At 38.8% G+C, this 14,552-nt stretch overlaps 1 protein-coding gene across 3 annotated transcripts in view; it reads left to right on the top strand.

Moving 5' to 3' along the window:
* NKAIN2 (sodium/potassium transporting ATPase interacting 2) overlaps nucleotides 1–9,576 on the top strand; it is a 1,117,882-nt gene extending 1,108,306 nt beyond the window's left edge. For 2 of the 3 annotated variants that reach the window (XR_011481884.1, XR_011481883.1), the window contains 3 exons: nucleotides 2,794–2,875; nucleotides 3,492–3,580; nucleotides 7,181–9,576. Coding sequence is in view for 1 of the 3 variants with exons in the window: in XM_070449853.1 (XP_070305954.1) it covers nucleotides 2,794–2,875; nucleotides 7,181–7,190 (92 nt within the window). In the remaining 2 variants the exon portion in view is untranslated. The remainder of the gene's footprint in view (nucleotides 1–2,793; nucleotides 2,876–3,491; nucleotides 3,581–7,180) is intronic. The other variant, XM_070449853.1, reaches the window with a different exon arrangement.
* The last annotated feature ends 4,976 nt before the right edge of the window (nucleotides 9,577–14,552 follow it).

The following is a 14,552-nucleotide window of genomic DNA, read 5'->3' as shown; positions in this document are numbered from 1 at the left end:
GAGATTAAATCATAAGAGGATATGGAGGCACCTTCAAAGCATATAACTGACTGAAAGAAATAAATCAGAAAAGGCTGGAAACAAAAGGAGTCCATGTATATGACATTCCAGAAAAGGCAGGTTGATTCAACAGCTTGGGGCTGGGATCATTTGGAGGTACCTATCTGGGTGTTGATGCTGATTGTCAGCTGGGACCTCAGCCACCCCGTTAGCCAAAGTCATATCCAAGGGTCCTTGGTTGATCTCTGCACGTGGGCTAGTTTGGCCTTCCCAGTTTGGACATGAGAGAGCAAGAGCATCCTGAAGAGAGCATCCCTGAAGAGAAAAGGGAAGTGCATGACATTTACTGCAGACAGTAGAAAGATCAATGGGTGCTAGAGTTTAGGGGTGAGGGAGGGATTAAAAGGGCTTCCCTGGTGGCTCAGAGGGTACAGAATCTGCCTGCAGTGTGGGAAACCTGGCTTTGATCCCTGGGTCGGGAAGATTCCCTGGAGAAGAAAATGGCAACCCGTTCCAGTGTTCTTGCCTGGAGAATCCCATGGACAGAGGAGTCTGGCTGGCTACGGTCCATAGAATCGCCAAGAGTCAAACAGGACTGAAGCGACTCAGCATGCCTGCAATGCAGAGATTAAAAAGGCAGAACACAGATTTTTAGGGCAATGAAACTACTCTGTGTGACATCAAAATTGTGATTACATGTCATTACAAATCTGTTGAAACCTGCAGAATTTACAACCAAAGTGAACTCCAATACAAACTCTGGCCTTTGAGTGATAAGGATGCGTCAAGGTAGGTTCATCAGTTGTAACAAGCGCACCTCACTGGTGTGGGATGCTGAGAGTGGGGAGGCTGTGCACTTATCGGGGGTGGGGTAGGGCACGACTCAGTACTTCTCAGTTTTACTGTGGACCTAAACTGCTCTAAAAAATAAAATGTTTTTTAAAAATAAAAATATTTTCCCACTAAACAGACATCATGGACTTTATGTCACTTGTTCCAATTTCTACCTGTAACACTTAGGATATTAAAAAGAGAATAAAAACTAGCCAAACTTAAACCAGCGTAATAATCTATTAGAAAAAAGTAAAGATATCCTCAAACATCTTAATTCAGTTTCTATATTCCTCTCTTTCTCCTTCCTGTCAACTATCTTGTCAGCTTTTTTGTCGTTTTGCCTCTTTTGGCCCCACCACACGACCTCCAGGTCCAGAAATGAAAAAGAAAAAACAAAGTTTTTCACAGCACTCTTCGTGTGAATATGTGCTGTCACAGTTACCATTGCTTGCAAAATGTAGTGGTATAAAACAACAGTGATTACACTCGGGGACTGTGGGCTAAGAATCCAGACAAGGCACCATGAGGACAGTTGGTCTGTAACCCTCAATGTCAGAGGCCTCAGCTGGGGAGACTCCAACACTGGCTTGACCCAGCAGCTTGCGGCTGGGATCATTTGGAGGCACGTGTCTGGGTGTTGACGCTGACCGTCAGCTGGGACCTCAGCCACCCTGTTCACCAAAATCATATCCAAGTGTCCTTTGTTGATCTCTCCACATGGGCTAGTTTGCCCTTCCCAGTTTGGGCCTGATGGTTGTGTTCCAAAAGAGCATCCCTGAAGAGCAAAGGGAAGGAAGCGCGTGACAGTTTTTTGATCTAGCCTTAGGAGTCATGGAGTGTCACTTCTACCACACTCTGTGGGTCCACGTGGCCACAAAGTGCTACCCAGGGTCAACAGGAAGGGATAAAGACCCAAACCACAGGACAGGCTGAGTGTCAAGATCACACTGTAAGCAGATACGGAATTCAGGAGATCTTGTTGCAGCCATTTTTGATAATGTAATCTACCGTAGTAACTCTTGTTATATCTCATTGTACCTCAAATATCTAGGTGTGTATTGCATTTGAATGTGGCTTTTTTTTTTTTGCTTATAAATATGTTTAATGCTTTTATACTGCAGTAAAATTCACATAATATAAAACATACTATTTTCACCATGTTTTAACTGTACAGTTCAGTGGCACTAAGGACATTCACACTGTTGTGCAACTCTCATGATCATCCGTCTCCCAAATTTTTTACCTTCCTAAAATGAACCTCTGTCCCCATTAGGCACAGACTCCCCATCCATTCCCCCTCCCCACCCCGCCGTCCCTGGCATCTATCAATGTACTTTCTGACTCTCTGAACTTGACTGTTCTAGGTATGTTCTATAATATGTCTGCACCAAATGTAAATCACATGCATCTGAATCCTTGGCTAGAATTTCTTCCATATCTTTATTTCTGACTGTCTATTTGAGATTATGAACCACATAATGGCAGGGACAGCCGTGCTGAGCTAATTTACATGACCTCCATCACAGCACCTTGTACCTGACAATCAGGATATAATATTATTACTAATAATAATTGCTGATAGATACATGCACTTGAGCTACCGTCATTTTTTTAACATTGGCAATGTGTTACAGAAAATCTCCACACTAACCACAAAGACATATAGCATCTTAATTGTACAAGTGAATTTTATTGCTCCAATTAGGTCTTGGTTGCTTCAAAGGAGTATATAATTTCTTCTCCCAAGTTAATAGATTCATGTAAAGCAATAATTGAATCTCACAGTTGGGGGTGGGGGAATCACTGCCTTGAAGAAACTATCTTTTTGTCTCCACAATTAGCTACTTCTGGTTTAATAGATTATTAAAGGGTTTATATTAGTAATCTGTATAAGACCTTGAACATGAGTATGTATCTCTTCTGAAAAGTTGACTAATTATAGCAATTGTCCCTTTCTAGTTGATTTCATAGGTGGCTTTGATTCTTACGGCTATCAGGGGCCTCAGAAGACATCTCATTTACAGCTGCAGCCTATGTACATGTGAGTACTTTACTTTGGCAGTGTTCTTCTGGGATACTAAAAGGTGATTAGGCGAATGTTATTGTTGCACAAAAGAGATGGCACGTGGCTGTCCTTCAGTCATGACTTACCTCCAATACTTCCTCCTCTATTAATGTTGTTTTGACTGAGATAGCTCTAATAACATTTTGTTCATAATTTTTACAAAATTTATCAGGAAAGCCATCTCTAAATTTACTTTTTAAAACTATTCTTACATGTGTATCAACTACATAGCTAAAAATTCAATATAATATATAATTTCCTTGAATTACCCAAAAGCTGTATATTTTGAAGATGATGTAACATTGTAGGTAGTTGTACGTAACTTTATATAAAAGCTGTATGTCCTGATTTTCCCAGTATAGTCATAGTTTACATGCGTGTTCTGGTATACTTATCACCAGCACTCCCTATGAGACTTGTAAGTGTTCTCTTTTGGATGATAAATGACGTAATAATACTCTTTAACATTTTTCTGGTTGTGAAAAGTGAAAATGAAACCAGAGTATTAAGACTTAAACTTATCAGACCCTTTACTCTAGCACTCAAGAGAGCAGACATACAATCGGAGCCTGATTTTTATATCTGTGTTTAGGCAAATTCCCTTGGATAACAACTGATAACAAATTCTATATATCAGCATCAGGTGATATGCTGAATTGCAAGCGAAGATCAGAATAGAAAGTAAGATTCCAATTCATTTCGAAACGTGAGCTTCTCTCTTTGAAGATACGTGTTTGTTGTCGTTGTCCTGCGCCATTCAGTCATTTTACCTTTTAATATTGTTAGTGTGTAGGATGATAAACACATTTGGGGAAGTATTTCTCCTCCAGAGAGATTAAAGTAATCCTTATACATCCCCTTTTAAGCTTCTTTTCACAAAGGGAATGATCTGTGCATCATGCTGTATTTTGTGTGTGTCTCTTGTAGTTCCCCAAAAGCATTCAGAAAACCACTCTCAAAACAGACTTTATCAAGTTCAGAAGTCAGCCAATACTATATGTCATTCAAAGTATCCCTTCTGTAAACAGGATATCACACAACCCCTCTTTTACATTCCCAAAACCACTGCCCTAATTCAGCTATTCATTAGCTGAGTTTTCCAGTCTCTTTATTTTACAGCCCCTATCCCATTCTTCTATGTAACCATCAATTTAATCTTATTAATTGTGTTGTCCAATTGTGTTAGGCCTTTGCCCAAAAACTATCAAAAAACTCCTTACTGCCTACTAAACAAAAAGTCCAAAATCCATACCAGAACTTGCAGATCTACTATGACCCAGCCCCAAAATTTTATGGAAATACTGTCTCTGCTCTTCAACTTAAAAACTTATGAGACTCAACTGTGTGCAGATAACGCTGAGAGACACCAGGAAAATGCAATGATTTCACATTTTATGATGGCTATGAACTGCTTCCTGACCTCACCTTCTACTGAGGGCACACATACTCTGATGTCTCCCCTTATCTACTTTTAATAGCCCAGCTGAAACTCTTGCCATCCACAAACATGACATGTATTTTTTCAGCTGTCCATGCTATTCTCTTGATACCAGATGTCTTTTCCCAAATCCCACTTTTCAAATCCCACTCTCCTTCAAATTGTATCTTAAAATGTGCTTCCTTTATGAAACATTTCTAAATCTTTTTCCTTTGATATTTCTTTTTGCTCCTTCCCCATAATAGAGTTGTATTTCTCTTTATACCATAAGGTTCCCAGCCTCCCAGAAGATTTGATAGCTTAAATAAAAAATAAGTCCTTTATATTATTTACCATTCTTCTCGATATTATATCAATAATATACCCTTGTGTAAAGTGTTCTATTAAAAACTAAAAGCAAAGCAGTAAGAGGCAGTGGTTAAGATGAGCTATGGAAGGTAGACTGCATGTGATACAATTCTTTATGACCTTGACACTGTAACTTTATTTGAATAAATTTATTCTCACCAAGCCTGAAAATGAAAGTGTTAGTCACTCAGTCATGTCCAACTCTTTGCGACCCCATGGACTGTAGCCAGCCAGGCTCCTCTGTCCATGGAATTCTCTAGACAAGAATACTGGAGTGGGTTGCCATTCCCTTCTCCAGGGGATCTTCCCTACCCAGGGATCAAACCTGGGTCTCTGCACTGCAGGCAGATTCTTTCCCATCTGACCCATCAGGGCCTAAGTTTCCTCAACTGCAAAACAGAGACAACAGCATATGTACTTCATACAGCTGCTCTGAATTAATATAAAACAATGCTTGAGAATACAACGGAGGACATGTCACATACAAGACACTTAATAAGCAACTTATTAGTTGTAGGAACAAGGCTTATGTTAACCAATATTATTCATGAAAAGACTTCATCAACTCAAATTAACATACACTGTATTTTCATTCCCAAAAGGTTTCCTCTGTAAACAATGTATCACATCTTATCAGCCCAAGTAACATGTAACAATATGCTTGTGCTTAAAAGTAGACCAGAACATCTTTAAGTCCTGCAATTTCTTGCTTCTAACAATATCACACATTTTTATCACATAACATTATACTGCTGGTCAGTATGAACGATCAATAAAGATGATCAAAATATAATAAATTGGATATAATCATTATTAAGGATAAGCTCTGATAATACCATGAGAATGCTAATTATATGTAATCAAGAATATACTTTCAAACCAGGCATTTATAATTCTGTTTTCTTTCAAGAGAGGACTCTTCAAATTTAATGTCCAGAATGAAATTCCTTCAAGACAGAAACTTCTCATGATTTTATTAAATACTTTTAGTGGCAAACCAAAAGTAATAAAAATGTTATTTTTTTCCCTTACTGCCTGAAAATGGTTAAATTATATCAGAGTCTTCAAGTCCCACTGCTCGTGAGATAAATGTTTAAAAAATCACCAATCAAAATACCACTACCATCACTTCTACAAAGCATCCCCGAGGAGACCTCAAGTACTAGAACACTGAGCTTTTATTTTACAGATGAGGAAACTGGATGAAAGGAAAGAGAAACACAGGTCACACGTCTTGTTAGTTATGCAGCCCGTTACCAGGCAGTTTTCCTGATCCCTTAGTTTTGTTTTGTTTTTTCCAAATTCTTATGTGGACTGTAAGTCTGCCCTGACATTTCATTCCCTGATTTTAAATTCATTTATCTTTACTTCCTCACACTAACATAGCTGCCATAGTTCCATACCTGCCTGCATCCTCCCCTGTTAGTGCGTTCCCTTATATTGCATTTTGGTTTCACATTATGTGGTGTTGAATGAAGAGCTTTTCAACTGTGTAGCCCTCAAAAACAATCATTGGAGAGTCACTGCCTATTAAAATCCCAGGAAAAACAAACTGATTCACGCATAAACTCCATTCCCTGCTGGGAGGCAGAGACCTGAGCCTCCCCGTGTCTTTGTCCTGTGCGGTGGACCTTCTCCTGTCAACCTGCCATAAACAAGTCTCATAAAGTAAGAGTAATTTAGCATCATGGGCCAATTCAAGCACCCCCATGATATTATATAGCAACAGAAATAAAAGCAATTCCTTAGAAGGAAAATAGATGCTTAAAAGCAATGCGCAATTTTAGCTGTGGGGTTTCCACTATACCCAGCAAATCTTCAATGGCTCAGAGCCTGGACAAGGCTTTGGGAACACTGCCCCTAACTGACCTCCATTCATAGCTGTGTTTTAGCTTCTGCAGTCAATGAATAAACAGTCTTCTTTTTAAAAAGTTAGGTTGGGTGAATATTCTTGATGTATAATTCTTTGGATTATCTATAATCCATCTAAAAGGGAAAAGTTTTCATTAATTTTTCTCTTACAGTTTGGAGGACTCTTTGAAACCAGTAACGGCTATGAAGTTGCTGCGCTTAACATTCCCATGTCTGCAGGTTAATTTTCCAACAAAGTAGCTGCTTTGACTACCACTGACCTATGTGTTGAAGCAGGTCCAGATCTATTGGGCTCCCTGCGGCATAAATGTGGGAGTATCCCACGCAGGATCAGGCCACCATTTGAAACCACTGCATTCTTTTTGGCAGCCTAACTGTACAGCAAAACATATTCATTTACCCCCAGAAAATGGATTTTAAATTACCATAGCTGGCCTCTCTATCTAAAAGGCTGCACTGAGGAAAAAGTTGAGAGGAGGAAAACTGTCTATTTAAAGCACAATTTGGGCTTTGGACTTTTTTTGGTGGGGGGGCGGGGAGGGTTTACTCTCGTGCTCGGAGAGGTGAGAAAAGGGTATGAGCTCTCACCCTTGATTAAAAACATCTTTTTTTCTCTCTCTCAGGTCAAAATAACACAAATGGCTTCAGTACATCAGCTCCTGGACCTTTCAAAGAACTTGTTTTGCGGTGACCTCCTGCATTTTTTGAAGAGCAAGAAGCAAAGAAGTTTAATACATACTAACAAAACATAAAGCCTCCACATGCACTGGCAGGGACACGCGCGCACACACACACGCACACACGCACACACCAATTCTCCTTGGCCGCCTCTTTCTATCTGAAACAAACATGCAGGACACGCCCCTCGTGGATTTCCTGAATGCAGGCTGCTTTCTCCCGGGTCTTTGCCAAATTCATAAGGAGACGCGTTGGCGCCCTCTGCTGGCCGTCACTAACTTCTCTACAGCCCAGCCGGGCGGCCTCTGCCAGCTGCGAAGTCATTCAAGGCACGGTCTGCCCTCCATTTGTCTTGATAGCACCACGGCTATGTAGGCAATGTAATTGCAAAAACACACACACAAAACATGCCATGATGACCTTGTAACCGAAGTCTGAAATGGCAGGTGTTTGCCCTAAAGGCTGTACCGTACATACTTGCCTTAACCCACCTAAGTTGTGCGCCTGAGAGTCCTCAGTGCAGACATCCCCAAGTCACTTCCTTTAGGCTAACACACTGCTGTTAATTCCGAATGAGTTCAAGTCTGTATGCGTGTCGTGTCAAGAAACAAGACTGCACAGCTCAGCAGCTCCAGTGTGTCTGTGTATGAAAACTGCCAGCTGTCAGCCAAGTGCTTTTACCACTGAGCCTCCACGGTGGCCAAAAAGAGACAAGTAACAGTAACAAAGTAATAATCGTCATCTTTATAATTCTTCAATAAGGTCTTCTGAGGGGGTTGGGTGGGACAAAGCAAAACATATTAATCTACTAAACTCATTAATCTACGGGGAAGCAGAGAACAGAAATGGCTTAACTCGCTGATTTTATTTATTGCACTCTAGGTGCTTTTGTAAGTATCTACAAATGTCTTTTACTAACACAGAAACAGCTGTGGATTTCTATCAACAGAGGCCAACTGAATATGTATTAGCTATGTTTACTCTTTTATATCTAATTCAAATGGAAGCCCCTACGTAGGTGAACTTTTTTTCCTAACTTGAGCGTACAAGATTATTTTTCGGGTGGGTGGGGGGAACAATAGTTACCTTGGTGAAATATTTGAGATCTCTTTGTGGTAATTGGGGGATCTGTTGTGTGTTAGAGTGTATTTTAATCCTCCTGTATTATTGTGGCAGAAAAACTGTGCTGTTAATGTAGTTGGCAACAAGATGCCTTTGGAAACTTAATAGTAGGTCAATGTGTTTATGGAATATTCTGAATTCCTAGGAAATTTTGTTCTATATATTCAAGCATTATTTGATTTTCATTAGTGAAAAACATAATTAGCTCAGGCTTGTCAGGAACTCAGATGAGTCATTTTCTTTTTGATCCACCTGAGACACTAAAATCAATTTTTTAGGACTATTAATAATACACCATCTTTAAATGCAGTGAAATTTGGACTTGAAAAGTTATAAATTGGCATGGAGCAACTTTTTCTCTCGGTTTCTATGAAGTTTCAGTTACTGGGTTAACCTACTTTGAACGTTAGCCCATCCAAAGCTACATAAACCAGTCCCATTACTGTGTCTGCATGGATGTCTGTGATCTACACACATATGCATTTGAAGATAACAAAGGAACAAAGGTTACTAGTAGAACATAAACTACAAAAAAATAGTTCCAGCACTTGTGCTTGAATTTTCTCAGTGGTTTGTATGTTTGTCCATATATACATGCATAAAATATACAGTCACAAACATGTCAGTGAAACCTCATATGATGATTTTATAGTGACATGCATGTTTAATGTATGAGAAAAATATTTACCAATGTATCATCCTTTGATTCTTAAAATATAAATACTACACATGCCAGAAATTATTCTAATGTGACTATTAACATGAGGTTTCACTGCACATTCACGCTGTGATGAGATTCCACCCTTCCAAGACGTGTATATGGATAGAGATTTAAATGCACAGAGAACAAAACCCTCATATTCCTGCTTTACGTTGCAGCCAAGTTACCATCTAATCACTACGATCATCACCACCAAAATTCTCAAAACCAGTTGTTGACTACTAAACAGGAATCAGTGAACAGGGAGCACAGTAGTGTGATTCTATCTGGAGAAACATCTAAGGTGTACAGCTGTATCCTCCTCAAAATCCGGTGAAGAATGCTATTTTTCTAGGCTGAGCTTTTGTTATAAACCTAATATTCAGAAGGCAAGAGTTACAATCCTGATGTGTCTTTCTTTCTTTTGCATTTGTTAATTATGAATGTATTTTTAACAGAGTGATTTTTTTGACTTACTAGTGTAATTTGCATTTTAAAAATAAATGGAAAAACAACCAAGTTTCTGGGCCATCCCTGAAAGTCCATGTTCCTTCTCAAAGTGTATCTGATGATGTCACGGACAGAGAAACCCTATTCCAGTGACATGGAGACAGGGCTGATGTTCCACACCGTGCGGCAGTAAGAAAGGATTGCCAGGTCTTGGCAGCATTTCAGCTCAGTCACAGGTAACATGCACTTTCATTATCTCCTGACACTAAGGGTTCTTTTACAAGCCCTTCTGGAACAGACTTGCTGTTATTTGGAGAACTGTTTTTTTTGTCCCTCCTCTATTTGGAATTTAGAGTTAGCATCCAGCTAACAGCTGGATTAGAGAGCACTATATTTAAAAACCCTTACCTTAACATAGGTAGGGTTTTTCATTTTTGCATGTCAAATTCTTTAAAATAAAGTACCCATTTCCTGCCCCTCTGATGATGAAGATTTGATGACAATTTTAATGCACATGTTGAAACAGGATAGGCAAGGTGAGAAGACTAACCCCTAGCACTTGGACAGCAAAGTCCAGTTTCAGCTGGAGGTTTACCACACCTACTCGAGGGGCTGAGGGGCTTGGGCTGCTCCAGGCTGCTGGGGTTATATCCTTCCTCTCACAGCACACAGACACACAGCAGCCCCCAGAAGCCGAAATGCCAGAGCGGACTGGAAACAAGGAAGGCTTTGAGGCAGCATTCCAAGAAGCTGAAGATCAGCTTGTAGTATTTCGCTTCTGGGCCACATGGTGAGAGCCTTGTAAATGGTCAAGCCTGCTCTCACTTATGTTTGCTGTGTGGAAGTATGCTGATGTGTGTTCATCGAAGTAGGGTGGATGATTGTTAGGATGTTGCTTCCCACCATGAGGGCACATGCACACCAGACCTCGGTTGCACAAAAAGAGTTAATAGATTAAGTTAATAGACCAACCCTAAGTAAAGATCACATATGTATATATGATGTAAAGAGAAGATTCGTTAGTCTAGAGTTCTCCATTAAATAAGATGTACATTTGGTAAATAACAGGGGGTACCAAGATCTTCTTTGTCTGGTAGCTACTATAAAGCATAATCTCTGAAATGGTGAAGCAAACATCCAGCATTCCACTGTACCATAACAAGTGGACAATCCGAACTCAGATGTAAAAACCTTTTAAATAGACCACATTGTAGGACAAACCTTGGAGATACATAAACGCAGGCATTATAAAAACAGTTAAACTAAGGTTAAGAGGCTATTTGAGATTACCATTTATTCTGAAAATGCAAATATGTCACCATTCTACCACAAATTCCAGTCTGTGCACTCTGGTCAAAACAGAATAAACTACACCCAGACAATGGGGATTTGTCAAGTAACTTCTGACTGTGTAAACCACAATGAACGCTGATAAGGAAGACTTTCTAAGGTAATATAAGATCAGAAAATGCTTCTAAATTATTGTATATTAAATTCAGTATAGTTTCATGTTAAATATGCCTTTATATTTTGTATACTGAAGAAAATGCACAATCTAAAAGTTGAGAATTATGTTTTGCTTGGCAGACAACTGAGACTGTAAGCCTGGAAGACAGCCTCTCAGACAGCTTGGAGAGACTGCTCCCAAGAGGTAATGGAAGAGCCAGGGGATTTAGGAGTTTTGGAACAACAATCAGATAATCAGAACATCAAAAGATTACTATTAAAGAAAACCAGATATCTCAAGTTAATAAATTTAGTGTTTTCTATGTATGGGAAGATGGAAGGGTCTGGGTTCATTGTAATAGTTCTTTTGATATGCACCTCAGCTATCTAGGGCCAGTATCCTACTTTCCTCCACCCTGAATTCCCCTCCAGCTGCACACTCAGGGGAGCTGGTTTGATGGCCATAGCATCCTTTGTTTACTGATACGGCAGGCAATGCTTTTCACTGACATATTAGAGTTCTCTTAAATATCAATAACATGAACCCATATGTTAACGTATATGTATGATATGTTCTTATATATTAGTCAACCAATTACATTCAGTTTCAGGGTTAGAAGTTTTTCAACTTCTTTTATAATACATTAATGAGTAGCTAATATTAGAGAGATTAAGATTACTCAAACTGTTTCATTTTTGAATACTTCCTATGGTTGTTAAGATAAATCTTCCTTCAGACATTTTATGAATCTTGGGTAAAATTATGGCACCTAATGCTTGTATTCAGGAAGCTTTGATATCAAAATCCATATATTATAAAAAAAAATGAAGCCCAAATTATTCTCCTCACATGTCAGTCTTTGCTTAGGACCCATGATCAATCCCCTTTTCATTGTATTACATCCACCTTTCACACACTCCCAAGAAAGGGAAGGACAGAATTTGTGATTGATATATTATGTCCAATTTAAAACATGCTAGTGTCTTGAAACAATCACTTTTACTAGATATGACAGCAAAATCTCCAAGACATGTATATACTCTATTCCTTTTAATTCAATGAAAGCTCGAACTGCAGAATACATTCACGGGTCTCATTAACCACTGAAATCTACACAAGTATCACAAACTATGGCTGCCAATGACCACAAAGAAAACAAAAGTGACTTCCTCCTAAAAAGGATAAAGATAGATCGTTGTATAGTACCCCCCCAAAAAAAAGATTGTTCTTCAAAAATTCTTAAAAAGCAAATAAATGAGTTTAAAATTTTGATGGGTATTAAAAGCTGATTTCTGTAAGATAATTCAGAGAGGAAAAATCCTTGTATAAGACACATGTTGGTGTTCTGACATTTTAAACCATTATTAAAATCAATGTAAGTCATTTCTACAATGAGAGCACAGCATTGTAGTAGCCTAATAATAAAACAGGTATATCTTTTAACCTCTCATTCTACCCTCACATGAATTTAAGCTATAACAGCAATGAAAGAAAACAACTCCCAAAAAAGATTGCAAATTGATGCTGTCACCCAAAGGATGATGGATTGATTCAATTAATCAGTAAGTCTTCTCTAAGAGTCCTTCAGTGGGTTATGTACCAGAGGCATACCGTGTTTGTTCCCCTTCCACATGCCTGTCATTTTTCTTCATTATTCTTCTCGTTTTACTCATTATATCCTTTGGGGATATGTGGATCTCCATGTGCAGAGGGGCTTTGCACACAGCTGTCTAGACATAAATCTTTCCAGCCTCACAGTGGAGGCCACCAGAACATGTGAACCTCTTGTCACTGTAACGTCAGGCTGACCAAGACTCTCAGGATGAAGTCAAACAGATGGACACTGAGTTATGACTGGTAAGTCAATGGGGAAATGTCAGACTGAGTTAAAGCTATAAAAAATTTTCCATTGATAAGGATGTAACAACATTGTGCTCCACACACCGCAGAACTAGCCTTCCCATCTTCAAAAGCAGGTAGGAGAGAAGAGCCAGATGGCTGAGAGGCTGAGGCTAGTAATTCATGGAAAGATAAAGCATACTCATTAAGTATGCTGTTTTGAGTGCTGAAAGACAAATATTTTTAAACATGAAGCATTTCTATTCCTAATGGACAAAAGTTTCTATCAGTTCAAACTGTAAAGAATAAGAACATAAGCAGAAGATGTCTGGAAGGGAGCATCAGTGCTAAACCTTGCCATCAGGGTTGACTGCATGGTTTGTGGGGCTCAGCACAAAATGAATATGTGGGGCCTCCTTTACAAAGAACAGGAAAAAAGTGTTGTTAAAAGGGGCTTTTCCTTAAAATACTTTATTACTTATAAAACATTACTATTACCCATAAGGGTAGTAGTAACATAAATAACAATATAAAAATTATAAAACATAATATTTTTATATTATAATCTTAAATACAATAAATGTAGTAATCTATTAAGTGGGATATTTTGATTGATCCTAAGATGTGGGTCTTATGATCAAAATCACTGCAGATGGTGACTGCAGCCATGAAATTAAAAGACGCTTGCCCCTTGGAAGAAAAGCTATGACCAACCTAGACAGCATATTAAAAAGCAGAGATATTACTTTGCCAACAAAGGTCCATCTAGTCAAAGCTATGGCTTTGCCAGTAGTCATGTATGGATGTGAGAGCTGGACTACAAAGAAAACTGAATGCCAAAGCATTGATGCTTTTGAACTGTGGTATTAGAGAAGACTCTTGAGAGTCCCTTGGACTGCAAGGAGATCCAACCAGTCCATCCTAAAGGAAATCAGTCCTGAATATTTATTGGAAGGACTGATGCTGAAGCTGAAACTCCAATACTTTCTTTGGCCACCTGATGCAAAGAACTGACTCACTGGAAAAGACCCTGATGCTGGGAAAGATTGAAGGTGGGAAGAGAAGGGGATGACAAGAGGATGAGATGGTTGGATGGCATCACTGACTCGATGGACATGAGTCTGAGTAAGCTCTGGGAGTTGGTGATGGACAGGGAAGCCTGGCATGCTGCAGTCCATGGGGTTGCAGAGTCAGACATGACTGACTGAACTAAACTGAAAATATGAGTCACTTTTCCACAATTTATTAAGTCATCAAAATCTATACTCTTAGCCAATTCATTTTCAATCAATATAAATGAATATTAAAATTTGCAAATTTGCATCAATGGCTTTTTTATAATTTTTAAGTTTGAGAAGAAACTTTCTGATATAACTATGACTGGAGCTGTGAGGAATATTTTATAAGCAGTGACAACACTGGATACATTTCTGATAAATTATTTTGAAATACAAATTTTAGTCATTTGAGCTTATGGTTCACAGAACAATTTTTATTAAAAGATTTAACTCTTCATAAATATGTTTCATGTAATCTGAATTGAATTTTAATAAAAACTGAACCATGGCATTTTAATATTTTCTGATATTTCCTATAACTTGAAGAGGTTATTTAAGAAACTGAAAATGGCTTCATGATTTCTATATAATTGAAAACACCTATTCACGTATTTGGGGCTTCCCTGGTTGCTCAGATGGTAAAAAATCTGCCTGCAATGGGTTAGATCCCTGGACAGAATTCCATGGACAGAGGAGCCTGG

Source organism: Odocoileus virginianus, chromosome 19 (genome assembly GCF_023699985.2).
Source record: "Odocoileus virginianus isolate 20LAN1187 ecotype Illinois chromosome 19, Ovbor_1.2, whole genome shotgun sequence".
Classification (NCBI taxonomy): domain Eukaryota; kingdom Metazoa; phylum Chordata; class Mammalia; order Artiodactyla; family Cervidae; genus Odocoileus; species Odocoileus virginianus.
Note: the sequence above shows the minus strand (reverse complement) of the source record. Positions and strands in the feature narration are given on the sequence as shown.